The sequence below is a fragment of the Hyperolius riggenbachi genome, chromosome 6 (genome assembly GCF_040937935.1).
Source record: "Hyperolius riggenbachi isolate aHypRig1 chromosome 6, aHypRig1.pri, whole genome shotgun sequence".
In the NCBI taxonomy this organism is placed as follows: Eukaryota; Metazoa; Chordata; class Amphibia; order Anura; family Hyperoliidae; genus Hyperolius; species Hyperolius riggenbachi.
The window spans coordinates 226,692,317-226,716,619 of NC_090651.1; the positions used below are offsets into that span (position 1 = coordinate 226,692,317).

A 24,303-nucleotide genomic window follows, 5' to 3' on the forward strand; every position below is an offset into this window, starting at 1 on the left:
TTCTTTCATATCAGGTTGTATCTTATTGATCATCACTGTTCTGATTGAAGTCACATGAGTCAGACAGCTGGCTGGAGAGAAATCTTGAGGAAAACTTGTTGTGAGAACACACATATTGCTTTAATAGCTCTAAAGAGAAACGACAGTTAAAATAAATCATATATATAATTTCTGGAAACTTAGTCTCTTTGATGGCCTACAGCACTAATAATAATATATGTACTAATGCAGCTGACCAGTTTTCATGACACCTGCAGTTCACTGGAAAAAATACTAATTCCATCAGAAGGGAACAATGTTAACAAAAAGGGGTTTTATTTTCAGATGTTACGAAGTGATTGACTCTATTTAAATTGAGTTGAAGAATTGTGTGACATCAGTCTGGGTAGGATAGACATATGCAGCACTAGGGATGGGGACCTGATGCAAGGAAAATCCTGATACACTCATCCAATTTTGATTGCCCAATTTTACCACTTCCATGTAATATGAGAGCTCACCTACACAGCCTGTTAGTATTCGAAATCTGTTGACTGTCATGCTACATGACGGTGGTAAAATTGGCCAATTGAAATTGGAGGTGTGTACCAGGCTTCTAATTGGGGAAGGGTTTTATGAGTAAAATGATGTATATACATGCTGAGGTTGGGAGGGGGAGGGGTCAGAATCTGCCACACATCTGTGAGCTGACATTAAGAGATAAGAATGTCAAAGCAGCCATACTTGGTAATCTATTCCTGACAGATTTACAAACATTGGTATAGTCACCCAGGCTTAACTCAGGGATACAAGGCCATTGAATCATGAACCTAAACAAACTTTTTGGACAGAAGTATAAGGATATAAAAAAAATGAATGGTGTTCTCAGGCATAACAGAGTTGTTGTTATGTAACAACCAATAGAGCCCAGATTGTAAGTGTCACAGACCGCGAGCCGGTCTGCGGGTGGGGTAAATCGATCAGCGTCAGAAATCCTCTTACACGGTCATTTGTTCATCACGAAGGGTAACCCGCATTCGCAATTTGATGAACTGACTCGCGAAGGGAGCGTTCTGATACCAACCGAATCACTCCACACACATATACAATTCAAAGATCTGCCACCAAGCGAGTTACACAGCCCGCTACTGTAATTTTACTAGGACTTGGAGAACGCTATATTAACCCTTAGCAGTATGCAAGAATCTGGGTCAGATCGTTATGTCTGGGCCGGGTTCTCGCATACGGGTTATAAATGTATACTTCTATTAAACACAGGGTAGCGAGTTCAGGAGAATAGGTACGATTGTGTATGTTCAGCAACAGGTCATAACCGCTAAACGATTTTTAAACGTTTAATAACACAAATGCATTACATACAGTTATATACACCTATTAACATATAAAACACAGAGCTTAAAAATAAAAGGAATAAAACAGAAAGTTCTTACTTAGTTAGCTGAGCAGTCCATTTGAATCATGAAGAAAATAGTCCAGTTTAAACGTAGGCATTCAGCTTAAAAGTCCTTTGTACACAACATGCGCCCGGTTCTTCCGTGAGCACATGTCTGGACTTCCCTAGTCGATGTAAATTGAAGAACTGGGTGGAGTTCCTTGCAAACGCTTTTGACTGACCAGAGTTTTGGGGCGGTCACTACCTGGAAAGTAGGTGTGTTGGAGGCAGGGTTACCTCCTGGCAAGTCAGGTTACCACCCACAGACTTGGAGCAAGGAATGTACCAATTATTAATAATTTGTGTAATTCCGCCCCAGATGGGTGCATCGCAGATCCGAGACCATATTCATAAGCAGCATGCGACTCTGTATTAAATGAGACTATACACGCCTAGTCTAACGAATTTGCTCTACGCATGCCGGATAAAGCGGTTTCTCAATTGATTCCTGATAGCTAGAGAAGGATAATTCATGTGAATTATAGACCTGTTTCCTAGGTATCAGGAAATGTAATTTTGGTCTTGCTGTGACAAACCTATTTTGAATTATTAATAAGTTAACGTTCCCTTTGTGTGAAGCTATACGCTTGGAGGGAAATTTTGAATCTCAACCAGTTTGAGCTGGTTTTCCTTTTGGGGAAAGATGAGCTATGTACCAAATGCTGCTCCCCAGGTGGTCTGGCTACTTGTGAAATTCTTTCCTGACACAGGATGTGGGGGAGGTTACTGTACTCAGTAAGAGAGAGGGAAATTGACATCTATTGTGCATTTACCCAAGACTGACAGGAACTGTGCACGACCATGCGAAAGTCGATGGCGCTTACGCGCACGACTTTCGTAATATTCGTCACATCTCTCCCCTACCAGACGGACGCACAGAGTGGGTCTGCATGACCCGCTCTACGCGGCGCTTAGCTACTGAACGGGTTCTCGACTTCTTATCTGACTGCCCGTTAGACAACTCACCAGAAGCATAAGGCCTCATGGTCCGGTGTGTCCCAGTGTCCGCTTTGCAGACGGTGCGATGCACACCAACAGGCTTACCGCTAAAGGCCTGGCTGGGTTTGCGTAGCGCTTCCTGTAAGGGAGAGAGTCGCTGGCTGACATCCGGGTCACTTCCTGACTCTCGGGTGTCAGCCTGCGAATCTGGAAGCAGCGTGGCATACCCCTGCTCTAACTGACTACACCTTGGCACAACATTTTGGTCAGCACAACCTAGGTGGACATTAGAGTACATTTTAAAAAACGAATTAGCCTTTACCGGGGTGGCGAGGCTTGCCCCTTCTCCAGGAAGGATAGAGGGTGGACCTGTGGGCAGTTTTGCACTGGGTTGCTTCTGCAAGGGGAAGACATGCAAGGGTGAGACAGGGAAGGCGCGGCCTGTCTCCACCAGCTGTTTGTTAACAGCAGACAATGGTGGAGCACTCTGGCTGTCATAGCAGGAGGGGAGGTCTAGGCCCCCAGCTGCCTGCTCTGACACCTGGCCTGCTTCCACTGCCCTGGACGGATATGACCCAGGCAAAACAAGACTGTTACCTCTTAGATTAGAGACTGTCACATTTGAACATACATCATTTTTAGCACTGTGAGATTCAGCATGAAAGCTATTAGCAACATCTGGTACAACATTAACATCACAGTTACGTTCATTTTTCACATCATGTACACAGGTATCTGGAACAACAGTGACAGGTTTAGAATCAGACAAACCGTGATTAGCCAGCTGTCCATTAGAAACAGGTACCGCTTCCTTGCCTCCTTCCCTAGGAGGGCTAGGTACCATTACCCTGGCTGCCTCCCTCTGTCCCACCCCAAGCTTGTACAGTACCTGAGTGGGTCCAGACTGGCAATCCTGGGTGTTGATCACAGGTTCATAAAAGGATCGTAGGGTGCCAAGATCGGTGCCCAACAGCACAGGCACTGGGATGTCATCTGTCACCCCCACAACTTTTGACTGGCGGCCCCTTCCCCAATCGAGAACAACACGAGCTTTGGCGATGCGTGCGTGTGTGCCACCAACTCCCAAAAGTGTGACACGCTCATTAGGCAGGAAATTCTCCCTGGCTACAAGATGAGAGCGAACCAAGGTAAGCTCTGCGCCTGTGTCGCGGAAACCAACAGCGATCTGGTCGTTAACTTCCACGACTTGATGATTTCCGGAAAGTCGAGGATTTGCTGCTCCCATGACGAGGTAGGCGTGTGCAGTAGAGGATGCGCTAGCCACTTCTGCGCTAGGCTCTGGAGACGGCGTCCTCACCTCGGGGCAGGCAGACTTGAGGTGTCCTCGCTGTCCACAGTGGTAGCACTTCGGAACATATGTGGCATCAGGCGGATGAGTAGCAGGTGCAGCATCCGGCCTCTGTGGCTGTGGGACCCGATTCCCACGGTTAGCAGGGGGAGGAGAGCTGGGTTGCATAGGTCTCCCCCCTCTCCAGCTCTGGGCTGGAGGTTTGCGGCTGTCCGGCACACGGGTGGCCACAAAAGTGTCTGCAAGTTCTGCTGCAGTTTTGGCGGAGTCCGGCTTCCGCTCCAAGACAAACTGCCGGACGTCTGGAGTGCAGCAGTTCAGCAACTGCTCCTGCACGATGAGGTCCTCCAGACCTTGGTGAGAGTCTTTTTTGAGGCCCCGTGACCACTGCCTGAACACAGTCAGCAGGCGACTCTCCAGGTCGGTGTAAGAGTCGGTGTGGCCTTTCTGCAGGGAGCGAAACTTTTTGCGATAGACCTCTGGGGTCAGCTGGTATTTGGCGATAATTGCAGCTTTTATCGCCTCATAGTCATTGTCTTTCTCAGCGGGTAAGTCCACAAACGCCTCAAGCGCTTTGTCCCGCAAGTTGGGTGTCAGATATCTCGCCCACTGCTCCTGGGGCAGATGATGCTGACGACAAGTCTTTTCAAAGGAGTGTAAATAAGTGTCCGGGTCGGTTCCCTTCTCCATTTCTGGGAATTTAAACTTTGGAGTCCCAAACGGGCCTGCTGTGGGCCGGGGTTCCGGAGCACTTTGCGAGGGATTTTGGCCTTGCGCTCGCAGGTTGGCCATTTCAAGGTCATGTCTGCGTGCGGCTGCTCTCTCCTCTCTTTCCGCTTCTCTCTCAGCAAGCCACCGGCGCTCTGCCCGTTCCGCTTCTCGCTCTGAGGCTTCCATTTCCGCCTGGCGCTGGCGTTCTGCACGGTCAGCATTTTCTCTGACAATCTGCATGTACAGCTCAGGATTTGTCTCCAACAGCCTTTGTAATCCAGGTTGCATTCCAGCATCAGGAACACAGAACAGGTTGGCATGGGCGGGCTCCTGCCGGCCACCATGCTCCTCAGCAGTTACAGCGACCGGTTCAGACGCGGTACCGTTTTCCTCTGGGTCGGGAAGTGGGTTGCTTTGCTCCAACCGCTCACTTTCCTCTGCCCCAGTTACAGCACCGTCTGAACCAGGAGTGTGCTCTCCCAGCATCTGCTCCGGCTGGGTATTCAGTCGCAACAAGTCCTCGATCAATTGCGATTTCTTTTTTCTATAAGTCACAATGCCTTTTTCCTCACACAAGTTTACTAGGTCTGCCACTGACATTTTCTTGTATCTTGCTGCAGCCATTTTTGCCAAATAAAAGATAGGATAGCAAAAGAGATTGGGGGGGGAACTCTGTGCTACACGTTTAGTCTATATAAATGGTAATGCACCGGTTATCGACCACAGATTTTTGATCTGTTCTGGCAGGTTAATCAAATAACGTTGCCGTTGATGTTCTGAACATACACAAATCCCAAAAAGCTGCCAACCAAATGTCACAGACCGCGAGCCGGTCTGCGGGTGGGGTAAATCGATCAGCGTCAGAAATCCTCTTACACGGTCATTTGTTCATCACGAAGGGTAACCCGCATTCGCAATTTGATGAACTGACTCGCGAAGGGAGCGTTCTGATACCAACCGAATCACTCCACACACATATACAATTCAAAGATCTGCCACCAAGCGAGTTACACAGCCCGCTACTGTAATTTTACTAGGACTTGGAGAACGCTATATTAACCCTTAGCAGTATGCAAGAATCTGGGTCAGATCGTTATGTCTGGGCCGGGTTCTCGCATACGGGTTATAAATGTATACTTCTATTAAACACAGGGTAGCGAGTTCAGGAGAATAGGTACGATTGTGTATGTTCAGCAACAGGTCATAACCGCTAAACGATTTTTAAACGTTTAATAACACAAATGCATTACATACAGTTATATACACCTATTAACATATAAAACACAGAGCTTAAAAATAAAAGGAATAAAACAGAAAGTTCTTACTTAGTTAGCTGAGCAGTCCATTTGAATCATGAAGAAAATAGTCCAGTTTAAACGTAGGCATTCAGCTTAAAAGTCCTTTGTACACAACATGCGCCCGGTTCTTCCGTGAGCACATGTCTGGACTTCCCTAGTCGATGTAAATTGAAGAACTGGGTGGAGTTCCTTGCAAACGCTTTTTACTGACCAGAGTTTTGGGGCGGTCACTACCTGGAAAGTAGGTGTGTTGGAGGCAGGGTTACCTCCTGGCAAGTCAGGTTACCACCCACAGACTTGGAGCAAGGAATGTACCAATTATTAATAATTTGTGTAATTCCGCCCCAGATGGGTGCATCGCAGATCCGAGACCATATTCATAAGCAGCATGCGACTCTGTATTAAATGAGACTATACACGCCTAGTCTAACGAATTTGCTCTACGCATGCCGGATAAAGCGGTTTCTCAATTGATTCCTGATAGCTAGAGAAGGATAATTCATGTGAATTATAGACCTGTTTCCTAGGTATCAGGAAATGTAATTTTGGTCTTGCTGTGACAAACCTATTTTGAATTATTAATAAGTTAACGTTCCCTTTGTGTGAAGCTATACGCTTGGAGGGAAATTTTGAATCTCAACCAGTTTGAGCTGGTTTTCCTTTTGGGGAAAGATGAGCTATGTACCAAATGCTGCTCCCCAGGTGGTCTGGCTACTTGTGAAATTCTTTCCTGACACAGGATGTGGGGGAGGTTACTGTACTCAGTAAGAGAGAGGGAAATTGACATCTATTGTGCATTTACCCAAGACTGACAGGAACTGTGCACGACCATGCGAAAGTCGATGGCGCTTACGCGCACGACTTTCGTAATATTCGTCACAGTAAGCACAAGTGTAGTAACCTCATCACTGTACTGGGATATATCAAACACTGTGCACTGTATGACTACCTGACCCAGGTTTTTTTTTTAAATGGCATAATCCTTGCCAGTGAGGTGGTTTTCTTGTAGTGCAACCATTTCTGGCTCATATTTTTGTAGAAGCAGGCTAGTACTGTAGTAAGTCAGAGGGACACAGAGGTTTCCATAGGTACAGGTAGTCCCCGGTAAGTCAGAGGGACACAGAGGTTTCCATAGGTACAGGTAGTCCCCGGTAAGTCAGAGGGACACAGAGGCTTCCATAGGTACAGGTAGTCCCCGGTAAGTCAGAGGGACACAGAGGCTTCCATAGGTACAGGTAGTCCCTGGTAAGTCAGAGGGACACAGAGGCTTCCATGGGTACAGGTAGTCCCTGTTAAGTCAGAGGGACACAGGGGCTTCTGTAGGTACAGGTAGTCCCTGGTAAGTCATAGGGACACAGAGGCTTCTAAAGGTGCAGGTAGTCCCTGGTAAATCAGAGGGACACAGAGGCTTCCGTAGGTACAGGTAGTCCCTGGTAAGTCAGAGGGACACAGAGGCTTCCGTAAGGTACAGGTAGTCCCTGGTAAGTCAGAGGGACACAGAGGCTTCCGTAGGTACAGGTAGTCCCTGGTAAGTCAGAGGGACACAGAGGCTTCTGTAGGTACAGGTAGTCCCTGGTAAGTCAGAGGGACACAGAGGCTTCCGTAGGTACAGGTAGTCTCCAGTAAGTCAGAGGGACACAGAAACTTCCGTAGTTACAGGTAGTCCCTAGTAAGTCAGAGGGACACAGGGGCTTCCGTAGGTACAGGTAGTCCCTAGTAAGTTTGAGGGACACAGGGGCTTCCATAGGTACAGGTAGTCCCTGGTAAGTCAGAGGGACACAGAGGCTTCCGTAGGTACAGGTAGTCCCTAGTAAGTTAGAGGGACACAGGGGCTTCCATAGGTACAGGTAGTCCCTAGTAGGTTTGAGGGACACAGGGGCTTCCATAGGTACAGGTAGTCCCTGGTAAGTCAGAGGGACACAGAGGCTTCCGTAGGTACAGGTAGTCTCCAGTAAGTCAGAGGGACACAGAAACTTCCGTAGTTACAGGTAGTCCCTAGTAAGTCAGAGGGACACAGGGGCTTCCGTAGGTACAGGTAGTCCCTAGTAAGTTTGAGGGACACAGGGGCTTCCATAGGTACAGGTAGTCCCTGGTAAGTCAGAGGGACACAGGGGCTTCCGTAGGTACAGGTAGTCCCTGGTAAGTCAGAGGGACACAGAAACTTCCGTAGGTACAGGTAGTCCCAGGTAAGTCAGAGGGACACAGAGGCTTCTATAGGTACAGGTAGTCCCTGGTAAGTCAGAGGCACACAGAGGCTTCTGTAGGTACAGGTAGTCCCTGGTAAGTCAGAGGGACACAGAGGCTTCCGTAGGTACAGGTAGTCTCCACTAAGTCAGAGGGACACAGAAACTTCCGTAGTTACAGGTAGTCCCTAGTAATTTAGAGGGACACAGAGGCTTCCATAGGTACAGGTAGTCCCTGGTAAGTCAGAGGGACACAGTGGCTTCCGTAGGTACAGGTAGTCTTCAGTAAGTCAGCGGGACACAGAAACTTCCGTAGTTACAGGTAGTCCCTAGTAAGTTAGAGGGACACAGAGGCTTCCGTAGGTACAGGTAGTCCCTGGTAAATCAGAGGGACACAGAGGCTTCTGTAGGTACAGGTAGTCCCTGGTAAGTCAGAGGGACACAGAGGCTTCTGTAGGTACAGGTAGTCCCTGGTAAGTCAGAGGGACACAGAGGCTTCTATAGGTACAGGTAGTCCCTGGTAAGTCAGAGGGACACAGAGGCTTCTAAAGGTACAGGTAGTCCCTGGCAAGTCAGAGGGACACAGAGGCTTCTATAGGTACAGGTAGTCCCTGGTAAGTCAGAGGGACACAGAGGCTTCTAAAGGTACAGGTAGTCCCTGGCAAGTCAGAGGGACACAGAGGCTTCCGTAAGTACAGGTATTTTCCAGTTAACAGATATAGGGACTGTAGGTATGTTCTTAATCTGAATTTATCCATAAGTTTGAACACTGTGCCATCTCTTCGCCCTGTACCTCCTCTGTGCCCCCTTGTGCTTCCATTATCCCCTATGTGTCGCCACTGTTCCCCAGTGCCTTCAGTGTCCCGCTCTGTTTTTTTTTTTTTTTTTTAATAATTTGATTAACCCTTTCCCTCTTGCGACTCGTGATGCTGTATCCTGAATTCAGTAATTTGGGCAACTTGAAGTTCCCCCTTCCAAACCGTGACAATTGCAGCACCCCTATTTTTTTTTTTTTTTTTTTTTTTGAGTGATGCTGGGTTCACACATAAAAATGTACAGTTCTAGTCTTGTCAGTTAACTTCAGTTTTCTATGTCTGGATTCACACATACAATGTGTACTGTTCTGTTCCTGGTCTGTTTAAAAGTGATAGAAAACTGTTGGGTCAGGATTGGAACGGAACTGTACACATGTTATGTGTGAACCCAGCCTAACAGCAAACCTGAAGCGAAAAAAGTATATAATGAATTGTACTGTATGTGTAGTACGGATAACAAATACAGCATTAGTAGCAAAGAAGTCTCATTTTTATTTTCAACTGTGCAGGTTTTTTTTTTATTTTTTTTATTTCTTCATTCTGTCATATTTGCAGTTTAGAAACCACACTCTGTATTTTAAACTATAAAACAAAGCAGAAATATTGACTCTTTAAACTTTTCTGCAGTAAAACCTCATCTCTCAACCTGTCTCTCACTGTTTCTTGGCTGTTTAAGTGCTTCTGAAAACAGGACTGTATTTGACCCAGTGGATCGAAGACCTCAGAGAAGTTCTTTTGCACTGTTTTTAACTCCTTAATTCCTGTACTGAAAAAATGAAACTTTTGCTTTGCTACTAACTTTTGTACTACACATACAATTAATTATCTCATAAGTTTATTTTTGCCTCAGATTTGCTTTAGGCCAGAAACCCACTACAAGCGATTTCTGAGCGTTTTGCGATTTGAAAGCTCTTGCTAATGTAAGGCTATGGGGGTGATCCCACTTAAGCAATGTGATTTTATAAAAATCCCCCATAGCATTGCAGTAGCAAGAGCTTTTTCAAATCACTAGCAATTAGAAATTGCTCCTAGTGGGTTTCTGGCCTTAAAGAGAGTCTGAACCTCATAGATAGCAGGGGCATGTGTGCCCCTGCTAAAACGCCGCTATCCCGCGGCTTAACGGGGGTCCCTTCACCCCCAAATCCCCTCGGTGCAGCGGGGGAGCGCTTCCTGGTTGGGGCAGGGCTAAACGCCGCAGCCCTGCCTCCCGCGCGTCTATCAGCGCGTATCTCCGCCTCTCCCCTGCCCCTCTCAGTCTTCCTTCACTGAGAGGGGCGGGGGAGAGGCGGCGATGCGCGTCTGATAGACGGCGCTGAGAGGCAGGGCTGCAGCCGTTAGCCCTGCCTCCAGGAAGAGAATTTTACGACCAAGTTTGCGAACAACTTTTGCGGGGGTGGGTTTGGGGGTGAAGGGACCCCCGTTAAGCCGGGGGATAGTGGCGTTTTAGCAGGGGCACACATGCCCCTGCTAACTATGAGTCTCTTTAAGTTTGGCAGCCTGCTATTCATTCAGGTGCCTGTACCAGGTTCGATGATGCAGCAGCTGATGGAGTGGCATTATACTTATGCTCCATTAGTGTGAACCTTGTGCCACTTTAGTTCTCTGGCCCACCTTAGTTATCTGGCCTGCTTTAGTTATCCTGGCTGTACAGCAGCTTCACCTGCAAGGCAGGTCAAAGGCTGGATACCTCCGATATTAGCAGAAGCTTTTCTGGCAGCAGTATAGCGCTGTGTGGGATCTCGGGTCAGCCACTCTTCATCCTATGGATCCTGGCTCACACTTATACTTTAGATTTTTCTTGGACAAAAAAGTAAAGTATATATCAGTGTCCCCTACTTTTCTTGCTTTCTCTAGTGATCTGGTGAGACTTACCACTGCCACCTGATGCCTATTGTACCTGCAGAAAGTTCCTTTGACTTTCTTCTGGCAGAGCATCACTTCACTCTTCATAAATGAGAACCCTCTGCTGCTCAGCTAGCAGCCAAGCATCATGTGTTTATGCACTAGTTATTAAACGGTCACCTGAAGTGATGTGTACTAAGGAATACCCAGACAGCTCATGGTTACCCAGAACCACCTGATGCTGTAAAATGTATTAGCTACAGGCTCGCTATACACCAGCAGTTCTGGATGTGCAGCTTTGCTTTCAGGGGCATAGAGGATTTGTATATATGGAAGTGATGCATCATGGGAAACCACAGTTGTTCACTTACAGCTGCATCACACAAATACCTTCTGTTTTAAAGGACAACTTAAAGGGACTCCGAGCTCAGAGTAAAAATAAAATTTGAACTTACCCAGGGCTTTCTCCATCCCAGCCCTGGTCGGGAGGTCCCACGCCGGCCTCCTGGCTCTTCTCCCGGCGGCTGTCCGCATAGCGCGGACAGGCTGGTCCCCCGGGCGACACAGGCTAGTGTCGGGCCTTCTCCTTCCGTATACGTCACGAATGACGTCACAAGCCGGCCGCCGCGCGTCATGACGGCGGCCGGCATGACTGCACGGCGCATGTTCGATTAAACCGCACATGCGCCGTGCTGTCACGCCAGCCGCCGTCATGACGCGCTGCGGCCGGCGTGTGACGTCATTCGTGACGTATACGGAAGGAGAAGGCCCGACACTCGCCAGTGTCGCCCGGGGGACCGGCCTGTCCGCGCTATGCGGACAGCCGCCGGGAGAAGAGCCAGGAGGCCGGCGTGGGACCTCCCGACCAGGACTGGGATGGAGAAAGCCCCGGGTAAGTTCAAATTTTATTTTTACTCTGAGCTCGGAGTCACTTTATGTAAGGTATATTGAGGCTGCAACATTTAATTATTATTTAGTATTTATATAGCACCGACATCCTTTGCATCGCTGTACAGAGTACATAGTCATGTCACTTAACTGTCCCTCAGAGAGACTCACAATTTAATCCCTACCGTAGTCATATGACTGTACGGTATGTATCATGTAGTGTATGTATCATAGTCTAGGGCCAATTTTAGGGGGGAAGCCAATTAACTTATCTGTAGATTTTTGGAATGTGGAAGGAAACTGGAGTGCCCAGAGGAAACCCATGCAGAGCCAGAGAGAAAATACAAAATCTGTGCAGATAGTGCCCTGTCTGGGATTCGAACCCGGGGACCCATTGCTGCAAGGCAAGAACGCTAAGGGCCCTTTTCCACTAGCAATCGCTAGCGTTCACGCTAAACGCTAGCGATTGCTGAATCGAAAAAGCTAAAAATTTACCTGCGATTTCCCGACGTTTGCGGCCGCGATTTTGCTATGCTATGCACTGCATAGCAAAATCGCGGCAAAAGTCGCTCCGCGGCGCAATCGCGATCAAGTAAAAAACGAATCGCGGTAGTGGAAATTACCTACCGCGATTCCTATGTTAAAAAGCAAACCGTAGCGATTTTAAAATCACTAGCGGTTTGCGGTTTTGCGATTAAGCAGTCGCAAACGCCCTAGTGGAAAAGGGCCCTAACCACTAGGCCACTATGCTTATTTCCTTTTAAGCAATATCAGTTGCCTGACAGCCCTGCTGGTCTATTAGTGTCTGAATCATACCAGAAACAAGCACACAGCTAATTTTGTAAAATTTAACAAAAATGTCAAACACCTGATCTGCTGCATGCTTGTTCAGGGTCTATGGCTAAAAGAATTGGACGCAGAGAATACAGTGGCTTGCAAAAGTATTCGGCCTACTTGAAGTTTTCCACATTTTGTCACATTACTGCCACAAACATGAATCAATTGTATTGAAATTCCATGTGATAGACCAATACAAAGTGGTGTACATGTGAGAAGTGGAACGAAAATCATACATGATTCCAAACATTTTTTACAAATAAATAACTGCAAAGTGGCATGTGCGTAATTATTCAGCCCCCTTTGGTCTGAGTGCAGTCAGTTGCCCATAGACGTTGCCTGATGAGTGCTAATGACTAAATAGAGTGCACCTGTGTGTAATGTCAGTACAAATACAGCTGCTCTGTGACGGCCTCAGAGGTTGCCTAAGAGAATATTGGGAGCAACAACACCATGAAGTCCAAAGAACACACCAGACAGGTCAGGGATAAAGTTATTGAGAAATTTAAAGCAGGCTTAGGCTACAAAAAGATTTCCAAAGCCTTGAACATCCCACGGAGCACTGTTCACGCGATCATTCAGAAATGGAAGGAGTATGGCACAACTGTAATCCTACCAATACAAGGCCGTCCACCTAAACTCACAGGCCAAACAAGGAGAGCACTGATCAGAAATGCAGTCAAGAGGCCCATGGTGACTGCAGAGATCTACAGCTCAGGTGGGGGAATTTGTCTACAGGACAACTATTAGTCGTGCACTGCACAAAGTTGGCCTTTATGGAAGAGTGGCAAGAAGCCATTGTTAACAGAAAAGCATAAGAAGTCCTGTTTGCAGTTTGCCACAAGCCATGTGGGGGACACAGCAAATATGTGGAAGAAGGTGCTCTGGTCAGATGAGACCAAAACAGAACTTTTTGACCAAAATGCAAAACGCTATGTGTGGCGGAAAACTAACACTGCACGTCACTCTGAACACACCATCCCCACTGTCAAATATGGTGCTGAAGCATCATGCTTCAGCAGGGACAGGGAAGCTGGTCAGAGTTGATGGGAAGATGGATGGAGCCAAATACAGGGAAATCCTCGAAGAAAACCTCTTGGAGTCTGCAAAAGATGTGAGACTGGGGCAAAGGTTCACCTTCCAGCAGGACAACGACCCTACACATAAAGCCAGGGCAACAATGGAATGGTTTAAAACAAAACTTATCCATGTGTTAGAATGGCCCAGTCAAAGTCCAGATCTAAATACAATCGAGAATCTGTGGAAAGATCTGAAAACTGCTGTTCACAAACGCTATCCATCTAATCTGACTGATTTGGAGCTGTTTTGCAAAGAAGAATGGGCAAGAATTTCAGTCTCTAGATGCGCAAAGCTGGTAGAGACATACTCTAAAAGACTGGCAGCTGTAATTGCAGCAAAAGGTGGTTCTACAAAGTATTGACTCAGGGGGCTGAATAATTATGCACACCCCACTTTGCAGTTATTTATTTGTAAAAAAAAATGTTTGGAATCATGTATAATTTTCGTTCCACTTCTCACGTGTACACCACTTTGTATTGGTCTTTCACGTGGAATTTCAATACAATTGATTCATGTTTGTGGCAGTAAAGTGACAAAATATGGAAAACTTCAAGGGGGCCAAATACTTTTGCAAGCCACTGTAAGTAATGTAGACAGGCAACCTGTATTGCTTAAAAGAAATAAATATGGCAACCACCATATACCTCTATCTTCAATTGTCCTTTAAGAAGGCAAAATTACATTCTGAAGTGATCCTTAACCATTAATAAATGTATAATATTTGTATGTAGCTTACTTCATACAGTTTGCATGTGTTTTCGGAACCGCAACCTCATGTGATTTTTCCATAAGAAGCACATTCTAGGGTGTTTGCATACATTGCATTTTTAAACACACTGCTGTACAGTACAAATTTTCGTGAAGGAACACATGCAGTTAAATACAGCAGTATTGCGCTTGGTGGAATCTCTGGTCAGCCACTCCTCTTACACTTTAGATTTTTCTTGGACAAAAAAAGTAAAATATATGCAGGTGTCGCCCAGTTTTCTTGATTGTCTCCTCTAGTGATCTTGAGGAGATCTTCTGTTGTGTGACCCAAATTAAAATGTTTTAACATATGAAGGGCTCATCTCTTTGGGGACATTCATGCTACAATATAGACCAATATATACAAGGCCCCTGATGAGTCTGGTGGATGATGAAACGCGTACGGCGGAGCGTGACGTCAGCACGCTCCAGTAATAGCGGCGGTGAATAACGTTTTAATGAAGATTAAAAGTGATTCCTAAGCTGCTGGATGTTGTGGTTTACTGAGGAGCCTAGTGTATCACAAAAAAAGAGCTTGAGACCCACCTGGAAAGTGAGGTGGTTTGAATCTGGTGAGCCCCTTTGATGTTGGTGGCGGTATCACGTGCGAGGGCACGTTTTACACTAGCACGGATTGTGATGTACAAAAACATTGAGGCAGAATCACGCGATGTGTAGTTTGTCTCTTATGCTTCCCTAGGTGGATTCATTGCAAGTGAGAGCAAAGTGGAAGATTTTGCCATTTGTCTTCTATACAAGGATATCCCCACAGCGAACTCACAGAGCCTTTTTTTCCTGCAAAGACTTTGGTGACTTTTAGATAATTATTAGATAAGTGTGTGCAATTAAGTGGCGCAGCCAGTAACAGTATTAATGTTCCTATTGGGTGCCTTGTTTGTGGACCCAGTTTACCAGTATTGCATGTGATAGGAGAAGCATGTGTGTTCTATCCATTTGTGTAATGCTTGTCAGCACAACCTAAAAGGCAGCGAATCAGGTTTTATGTGAGAAGATGGGCCTTTGTATGCCATAATAATATAAGTAGATGTGGTTGGTTGCAATGCTCCCACCCTTGTAACAGGAAATGATAAGCAGGAGAGGTGCACAGGTGCAGGCAAGCACAGCTACAGGAAGGAGTTTCCAGTTTGAAAAGATCAGTTCCAGTAGTAAAACTTGTAATGAACACTAATCAAACCTATTGCTTTCAGAATTGACAGTTTTTTTCGGCCGATTTAACGTCTAATTTGATTTTACGATCGATTTCCGATTCAATTCGGTTATCTTTTCTTATCTATTTCCGTTTACTTCTATGAGAAATCAATCAGAAAAACGATTGAAAATAAGATCGGACATGTCGTAAATGATCTATGGAACCATCTATCTAACACAAAATTGTTACATGCATTAGAAGCTGATGTTTGTGGATTAACCTGTGAAGCACTGATCGTTTTTAGTTATTTTGTTTATAAGTGAAAGTACAGTAACATTGAACTTTTAAATAGGTCTGAAAAAAACTTAAGTCAGGAAAGTAATGTAATACATTTGTAAAAAACAGAAAACAGGAGAGTAGCTTACAAAGCGATGAACTGAAAGGAAAATCCCTTCAGAACAGAAGTGGTTACTTTACACTGAAGAGCTGGTTGATGGTGCACATTGGCTTTCAACAATGTTTGTCACGCACCGTTAAATCTCTGTGCTGCAATGGAGTTACGGTTTAATTTGTTGCTTTTTATAAACCAAGGTCAGTCAATGTTGCAACTGATCTCATAGAAGGCACAGTGTAGCAAAGTCTACAATTAAAGTGTTAAGTGAAATGAGGCTCTGATCAGTAATGCAATATACCTGTATTATTGATTTTAGCCCCATTTTAAGATAAGAGCATATTATTCCCAGCATGCAGTGTGGAAATTGACTCCTGTTTAGTCCATCCTCACGAACAGCAGGGTGTGCTGTAGTGCCGGAAATTAGATCAGTCTACTCAGGGTATGCAGAGGAATTATACAAGCAGTTAGAAGCTTTTACATGCAAATTTTTCAACCAGGGATCACTGCTGCTTGTGTACCATTAAGCTCTGTACACACTAGATGAAACTCGCCCAAAGAGGGCGATAATGACTGCCAAGAATCCACTGTGTGTACAGCAGCCACCAACCCCTTGGCCAATGATCCGCCTGAAGAATCACAATGGCTTAGAGTTCTTCCGTGCTCCGTCAAAAGACATTACATAAAAACAGCGTCATTCGTCTGCCAGCAAATAGCTGGTAGGTGAATTACATATTTCCCCAGAGTTCATGGCAGCCTGGAAGGAATAAGTAATTAATGCCGCCGGGACTTTTGCAGGAGCAGGGTGAGCCAGTTTTTGGCTTTACCCTGCTCCCTGGTCAAAGGTTAAAATACAGCATCTTGATTTACATATAGCTTCCCAAGTGTATAAATAAAGCCTTGTACACACGTTGGATTAAAGTTGTTTAAAGTGTCCATACAGATTTCATTGTTTCAGACGACAGTTTTTGTAAAAAAAATGTAGCTAAATGACAACAATGTGCCACCGCTATTAGGTATTCTGCCCGATCCAACTATTGGGAAGAAATCCTGCAGTCGGCTGGTGTTTGTGTAGTTGTTCCAGTGTCATTGTTCCAGAGGATATGCACATGTAGTGACATTTTCGGGGTACAGGTGATGCTTTTCTCCCCTCAGCAGTGTGGCGGCGGCCATGTTTCTAAAGACTGCCTAAGGTCTTTGGAAACATCTGCCTGTGTAGCCGCAGCCCTCCCTCAACTTGGCAGCTACCACTCAGGCCATGCCTACCAAACTGTGGCAAGAGCCTTGGGGGCAATTTAAAAAAATGCCAAAGACCATTTTATGAGGGAGGCAAAGCGATCACCTGCTTGGAGGGAAGACCTCAGGAAAGATGAGTATTTAACCCCGTGACCCCCCCCCCCCCCCCTCATTCAGAGAAAGCCTGTCATGACAGGCTCTGTCATTTTAGCTCTACGTACCAGTGGTACTATGTGATAGTCGTCTGATGATTCTATTTTTCTCATCCATAAGCTGTCCGCGGAAGCCACAGCGTCATTATCAGTGATATCGTCCCTTCTTCATAGACACAATGTGTCACTCGGCTGTTGCTCACTTTTGTACAGCATTGTGGCCCCACAGTGTCAACTGCAGGATAAAGTTTGATTCTGACTAGTTACACAAATTGTGCATGTGTACACACCTTAAAGGACAACTGAGGTGGCATGTGACATGATGAGATAGACATGTATGTGTAGTGCCAAGCACACAAATAACTAGGCTATTTTTTTTTTCTTTGCTTGAAAGACTTAAAAATCAAGTATGCAAGTGACGGTTTCTGTCCTAGTCAGGACCGGGTCAGACTATAGCATAACCCTCACTGATTAGTAATTACAGCCATAAAATACTTTCCTGTCAGTAAATGGCTTCTGAGAGCAGGAAAGAGATAAACAGGTGAGTCTGCATTCACAGTGAGACGTTGCAGAGCTGCATTATAAACTCTTATACCGCTGCTTACCGCACTGCAATGCTAATCCTATGGGTCACAGTGCGACGTTAGCGTTGCATTGTAATATGTAGCGTTATGGTAACTCACTGCTTGCAGTGCGTTACCTCTAAACGCACACACATTACAAGGTACATGAAAGCATACTTTTAATTGCCTGTATGCTTTACTGTACCTACTCTATGCAACAGTAACGCATCATTAATGTGCGTTACCAACTTTTTACCGTGTTGTAATGCTGCGTTGTGACTTTAACATCGTTTTACACTGTGAATGCAGCCTCAATAATTCATAGATTTGAGCTCTAGCATACTTCAATGAAGGTATCATTGAGCAGAAACAATAAAAACTTAAACACTAGCTTTAAATATAAAAGAAAACTGTGGGATATCTAAATACATCATTTTTAGGAGGAGGAGGAGGATGGATACAATTGTTTCTCATCAGTTTATTTTCACCTCGGATGTCCTTAAGGGACTTGGGCTTTCTCTGATGTTTTCGGTTGTACTATACTCAAGCAATGAAAGCCATCCTTGCACTACATTTTTCTGCATCAACCCCTGGGCAAAAGCAACTACCGCTTAGATTATTCAATTTTAAAGCTGAATGGTTGCAGTGAGCAATAAACACACCTGTGCTCATATTCAGTTAAAAGCATATGTGAGATTGAAATGATTGTAATTATGGTTATGTCATTGTAGGGTGCATTTGACGTGGATGAGTGCAATTCCAGACACTCCATCAACCCGTACAGCAACAGGGAAAGTAGAATTCTGTTCAGTACCTGGAATCTGGACCACAGGTAATAACCAATATAAATGTCTAGGAGCTAAAGAAAGAAATTTTGTTGTAGAGTGTATACATTGTAAGGTGTTGAGGTATAACAAAATAACCAGCTACTGAGCGATGATGCAAGAAAAGATTGAGGTAGAATGAGTCTTGGAGAAAGTACAGTGCACTGAACTGGAAAGACTAATATAAGGCATATGTAGACTGAAGTATGATACAATGAGCAGACATGAATCTCTAGTAATCTATGCACAGAAATTTGAGCACACTGGTCAGAGATTGAGGCATGAAGCAGTTTAGACCAGAGTTTATTGCAATGAGGAGAGATGGTCACTGAGATGCAAATGGTCTTTTATGTTTGTGTAAATTTTGTATTCAAATGTATACAGTTTGAAAATGGACCAATCCAGTTCCACCTTGGCAGGATTCGATCTAGGTCTGTTTTCAATCTACATGAACTTGCATACAGAATTTGTATGAACAATTTGCATCTCAATGACCATCCACATCAAGCTATGGAGAATAAAGAGTGCTGAGCAGCTATTTAAATCAGAGAACAAAGGTATAGTAAGACATGGGGTCCAGAGAAGGTTAAGATAGAATGAGCTGTGAGGCACAGGCAGGACCCAGTTATGGGAGGGAAGAACTGGAGTATGACTTGAGAAAGAAAGAGAACAAGGGTATAAAGCACAGAGTGGGGTTACCTATAGAGTTGTATGAGGTACAGAGTAGAACACAATATCAAGACACATAAGATACAGAGAACTTGGGCACAATAAAGTACAAAAGGACTGATATGTATGGAAACATCAGTTACAGTGACCATATAATGCACAGAGAACTGATATATAGTAAGAGGTGAGGCACAGGTTAAATGAACAAGGGAATCGTACCATGAGGTATAATGAAGCACAGTGAGGTACAGTATATTAATTTTGCAAGCGGCCTGTATGTTCTAGATGTGTGACACTACTGAAACTAAGAGATCACAGCCTCCGTATTACTTCCATTTCTCCTTTTTTAATCCAGAAACCTAAGAAAATTACAGGCTGCCATTGTTGTTGACCTCTTTGTATGAATGCCAGTTTCCTTCAACATTAGACCCAAACAAACATGCAGCAAGGAAAGGCAGACTATCTCATCAGCACAATTGCTCCAGTTACAAACTCTGATTTCTAACGGCAGCCCCAGTCTGCACCCTGAAGAGCTTGAGAACTGAGAAATGTAATTTAGTTGAGGGTACTGAAAGGTTGTGTGACTGCATATATATATCTATGTTCAGTATACTATAAATACACCCTTTTTTATTTGGAATAGGATTGAAAAGAAGAGAACAGTCTTGCCATGTTTGGTTGAAGCTGTGAAGGGAAGTAATGGCAGACCAATCAACTGGCGGTATTTTTTTGACCTCTTGTTTACCATGGAGAACTTGAAACTCGTCCACATAGCCTGCCATAAGAAGACCTCTCACAACTTGTCCTGTGACAATTCCAGGATCTATGTTACCAGAAAAGTACAGAAAAAGATCAAAAGATGAACTCCACCCTCAACACAGCATTTGCTTTTAGGAATTAAGATGTATTTTTTTTAAATTATGATGCTATTTACTTTTATACATAAAGAGGGAAAGCAAGAAATGGCCTTCAGAGTTGGGGGTAGTCGGTTAGATGCAAATTTCTAGTTGATGCAGTATTTTGTATGCAAATTTATGCAGCAGGATTTGATTGGTCCATTTTCAATATTAATTAAATTGAAAATGGACCAATCAAATCCTGCTGCATAAATTTGCATACAAAATGCTGCATCAACTAGAAATTTGTATCAAATTCGCATATAAAGTCCTACATCAACTAGGAATTTGACCACCCCTATTCAGGGTATTAAATTGACCAGTATTTGCCTTTATTGCTATACTACTTAAAAGCTGGCCATACTCTACATTCCTCCCCCCTTTCTTTAGACATAGACAAAACTTCTAATCAGTCGCCTATTGAAGTGGATTTAAACATTTGCGATTGATAATACGATCAATATTTTAGCTCCATACACATGCTAGATGAAACTTGGCCGAGCATGTGGACAGCGGCCTCCAGCCTACGATCCACCTGGTTACTAACAGCCAAGGGTACTGTTCTCTCCACTTACCCCGCCCACCATCCACACCCCCTGCACTGCCCCGGATAGGAACGGAGCGCGTAATGATTCATCTGTCAGCCTCAGCCCTACAATGTTAAAGGATTAGAGTGCCAATCCATGATGGGACGGGTACATGTGCATGAGGCTTATAGGAAACCTGGGTTATATTGGTGTACTTATACTTACCTGGGGCTTCCTCCAGCCCCATGGGGTCCCTTGCTGGCCGCGCCATTCTCTTATAATCCCCCTTGGTAGTCTGGCCGCCTGCGCTCTTCTGCACAGGCGCAGAATGCTCCTGGGCGCGTGGCCTAGCCATGCATGCACAGCGCACAACTGGCCAGATTACCTGGGGGTTTACAAGAGAACAGAGTGGCCGAAGAGGACATTGAGGGACCCCATACACCTCATGGGGCTGGAGGAAACCCCAGGTAAGTATAAATACACCAATACAACCAATCTCAGGTACACTTTAAAGGCTAGAATCAATCTAAAGACTGATCCCCAATGTTAGTCTTTAGTCAGTCATCGTAATATCCATTGAAAATAAGATGGAATGGTAGCTGAATATGGCCAGCTTTAGTCACTGATCTGGAGCAAGCAATGAGGAAGAGAAGAATCAGGAGAGATTATCTGCATGCTTGTTCCAGGCATGTGATCACAATCTGTCTTTTATTACGAGCTCAGCACTGTTGTACTTTTACCTTTTTTTTTCCTATCTAAAGCTTTGTTTTGCTTACTATTACAATGAAATTTGTAATGCACTGATTTTTTTATATTCAATTTTTTATGAAATGGCTGTACAGAAATAAAGAGAAAACAGATACAGCTTTACTTATTAAAGCGGAACTCTAGCCAGAGTGAAATGCTCAGTTGAAAAATAGGGTGTTTTTTTTTTAATAGAAATACTTCCTCATATAGAATATGGAGGCTAGCAAATGTATTTATTTTTTAAACAATGCACATTGCCTGGCTGTCCTGCTGATCTTCTGCCTATAATACTTTAACCCACAGTCCCTGAACAAGCAAGCAGATCGGATAGTTTCTGATTGAAGTTTGACTGCATTTGCCACATGCTTGTTTCAGATGTGTGATTCAGACACTGCTGATGCATGAAAGAGCAGCAGAACTGCCAGGCAACCGGTATTGTTTAAAAGGAAAAAAAAATTGATGACTTTCCCAACCCTGTTCTAGGCCCACCAACAGTATGTTTTGCAGAAAACCACAAACCTGCACAGGTGAGGTAATTAGTGTCTCAGCAGAGCTGATTAACTATCTCTGTGGATTTTTACAAAGCATGCACTGTTGGTGGGCCTTGAGGGGAGGGGTTGGGGAACACAGCTTTAAAGGACAACTGTAGGGAGAGGGATATGGAGGCTGACATTTATTTCCTTTTGAGCAATACCAGTTTGGCTATCCTGCTGATGCTCTGCCTCTAAGGGCCCGTTTCCACTATCTCATTTTCCGCCGCGATCCCGCAGTTTCCCCGCACCTGAATCACACGGGGAAACTCTGCCATAGGGGATAACGGCGCCGCAGCCGAATCGCTTACGGGAGCGATTTGGCCGGAACCCCACGCAGAATTTGCGGCTAAAGCTGCGAATCCCATAGCCGCGCATGGCACAGCTCATGGGATTCGCCTGCAATCCCGCACACCCGCTCGGTGCCGGCGTGCGTCTCCGAGACGCACGCCGCACTAGTGGAAACGAGCCCTAATACTTTTAGCCATAGACCCTGAACAAGCATGCAGCAGATCAGATGTTTCTGACATTATTGTCAGATTTGACAAGATTAGCTGCATGCTTGTTTCTTGTCTGACTCAGACACTTCTGCTGCCAGGCAACTGGTATTATTTCAAAGGAAAATATGGCAGCCTCCATATTATTACTTCAGTAGTCCTTTAAATCCCAGATCAACCTAAAACATTTCAAGATTAAATCTAAAGTAAAAAAAAAAAAAAAAGTGTAACTTACCAGGGGCTTCTACCAGCCACCTGCAGATATCCTGTGCCTGTGGTCACTCAGCAATGTTCCTGTTTGCTTTAGGTTCACTTTATGGTAAATAGTGGTGGAAGTTCAAGAACCATGTTAAGTTTGTTTCTGTATTGGAGAGAATTTTTTTAACTTACTGCTTTTTGTGTTTTTTATTGTAACGCCTGTGGGAGACTGGACAGAACAAAGGAGGCTATAAACACTTGACAGGTTTTTATTGCGGTCTAGACTCATATGTTTTTTTTGGAAGCTGGGGCACTTTCACACTATACACATTGGTATGCTTACCACACAGACCTCAGTAGAGACATTAAGGCCTCTTTCACATTGAGACGTTGCGTTTGATGCGACATTAAAGTCGCACAATGTGCCCCTAACGCAGCGCATGTAGGTTATGAAATTGGAAGTCATTTTGCACTGCGTTATGAGTATCTCGGTGCGCTGTTTTCGTCACACACTGATGGAACGAAAACGGCGCATGCGTTACATTTTTAAAAAAACCAAAACCTTACTGAGCATGTGCAACACACAACGCAGCAAATGTATTGCTAAACGCACAGCATGCAGCACTTTCTAAATATTGCTACACGTTACACGCAACTTGTGCACTGTGAATGTCACAAAGACTTTGCATTGCTGTGCGTTACTCTGCGTTAAAGTATTTTATACCGTGCGACTTTAACGTCGCACTGCGAAAGAGGCCTTCAAATTATAGGTTGCATTTTTAATGCTTTACATTGTTTCATTTTTGGTATAAAAATGCTTTTTGTTTGCTACTCATAGCTATGAACTAGAGAAATGCAAACACACAAAGGCTCCCTGCACACTGCAAATCAGTTTTCTGATTCAGATTCCGTTTCCGATTTTCAATTCCAATTTTCCCTGAATACATTAAACAGAAACGGATCAAAAAAACACAGCATGCAGTAAAGATTAAAAATCGGGATCGGATGTAAAAAACGATTAAAAAGCGGAATCTGAATCGGAAATGCATGCAGTGTGCAAGAGGCCAAAAAGTGTTTTTGGAAATGCAACACTGTGGTGTGAAATACACTTGAGGTCTGTGCAGGTTTCAGACATAAGGTAGCTGAAAAGAGGTTTATGATCAGAATTGCCTCTGTCTGTATGGGCATCTCCTGTCTTTTGTGCCTTCCAAAACACTGATGTCAAGTATTTAGCAGCAGCAGACTATTACACAAACGTGCTGCTTCCCTAGGTGCAGGCAGCCTCCTACTTCTCCCAACAGGAAAATATAACAGGTAAATAATGCTGAAAAGAGTGGTGGAAGTTAAATACAGTAGAATCCCTTTATAGTAAACGCTAAAGGATTAGGCAAAGTAGTTTACTAGACCAGAAATGATCATACTCAGGCACAGAGTATATTATTGCACTGTATCTTAACTCAGTCAATAATTGGGAGCATTTTTTTCTTTTCAATGCTTAAGCAAGGAAAGAAATTGTCTAAACTAGATCAAAATATAGTGCTCAATATGGGATTTGCATGCAACAGCTTGCACAGGTCTCATCAGTTAATGTAAATACAATACTGATAGTGTGTTCCTCTGTCTTGCAGCCATGCACAAGCAAGTCACCAACGATAGACAATTCCCTCAGTAATCAGGCTGCAGCTCATACAGGAATCATAAGTCTTACCAGCTGGTGCTTTTAGGCTGCTTTCACAGTGGGACATTACAGGCGCACGTTAGAGCAGCCTGTAACGCAGCCCACCGCACAGTAATGAAAAGGTATACAAGCTTTATCTGCCAACAGCTCCTTTGGCTGGCTTG

General features: G+C 44.6%; 1 protein-coding gene across 1 annotated transcript in view; it reads left to right on the forward strand.

Moving 5' to 3' along the window:
• Positions 1-20,117, forward strand: part of DFFB (DNA fragmentation factor subunit beta) — a 32,318-nt gene extending 12,201 nt beyond the window's left edge. Inside the window, exons 6-7 of the mRNA XM_068240490.1 lie at positions 18,305-18,405; positions 19,710-20,117. Of these exons, the coding sequence (XP_068096591.1) occupies positions 18,305-18,405; positions 19,710-19,929 (321 nt within the window). The 3' untranslated portion in view covers positions 19,930-20,117. The remainder of the gene's footprint in view (positions 1-18,304; positions 18,406-19,709) is intronic.
• The last annotated feature ends 4,186 nt before the right edge of the window (positions 20,118-24,303 follow it).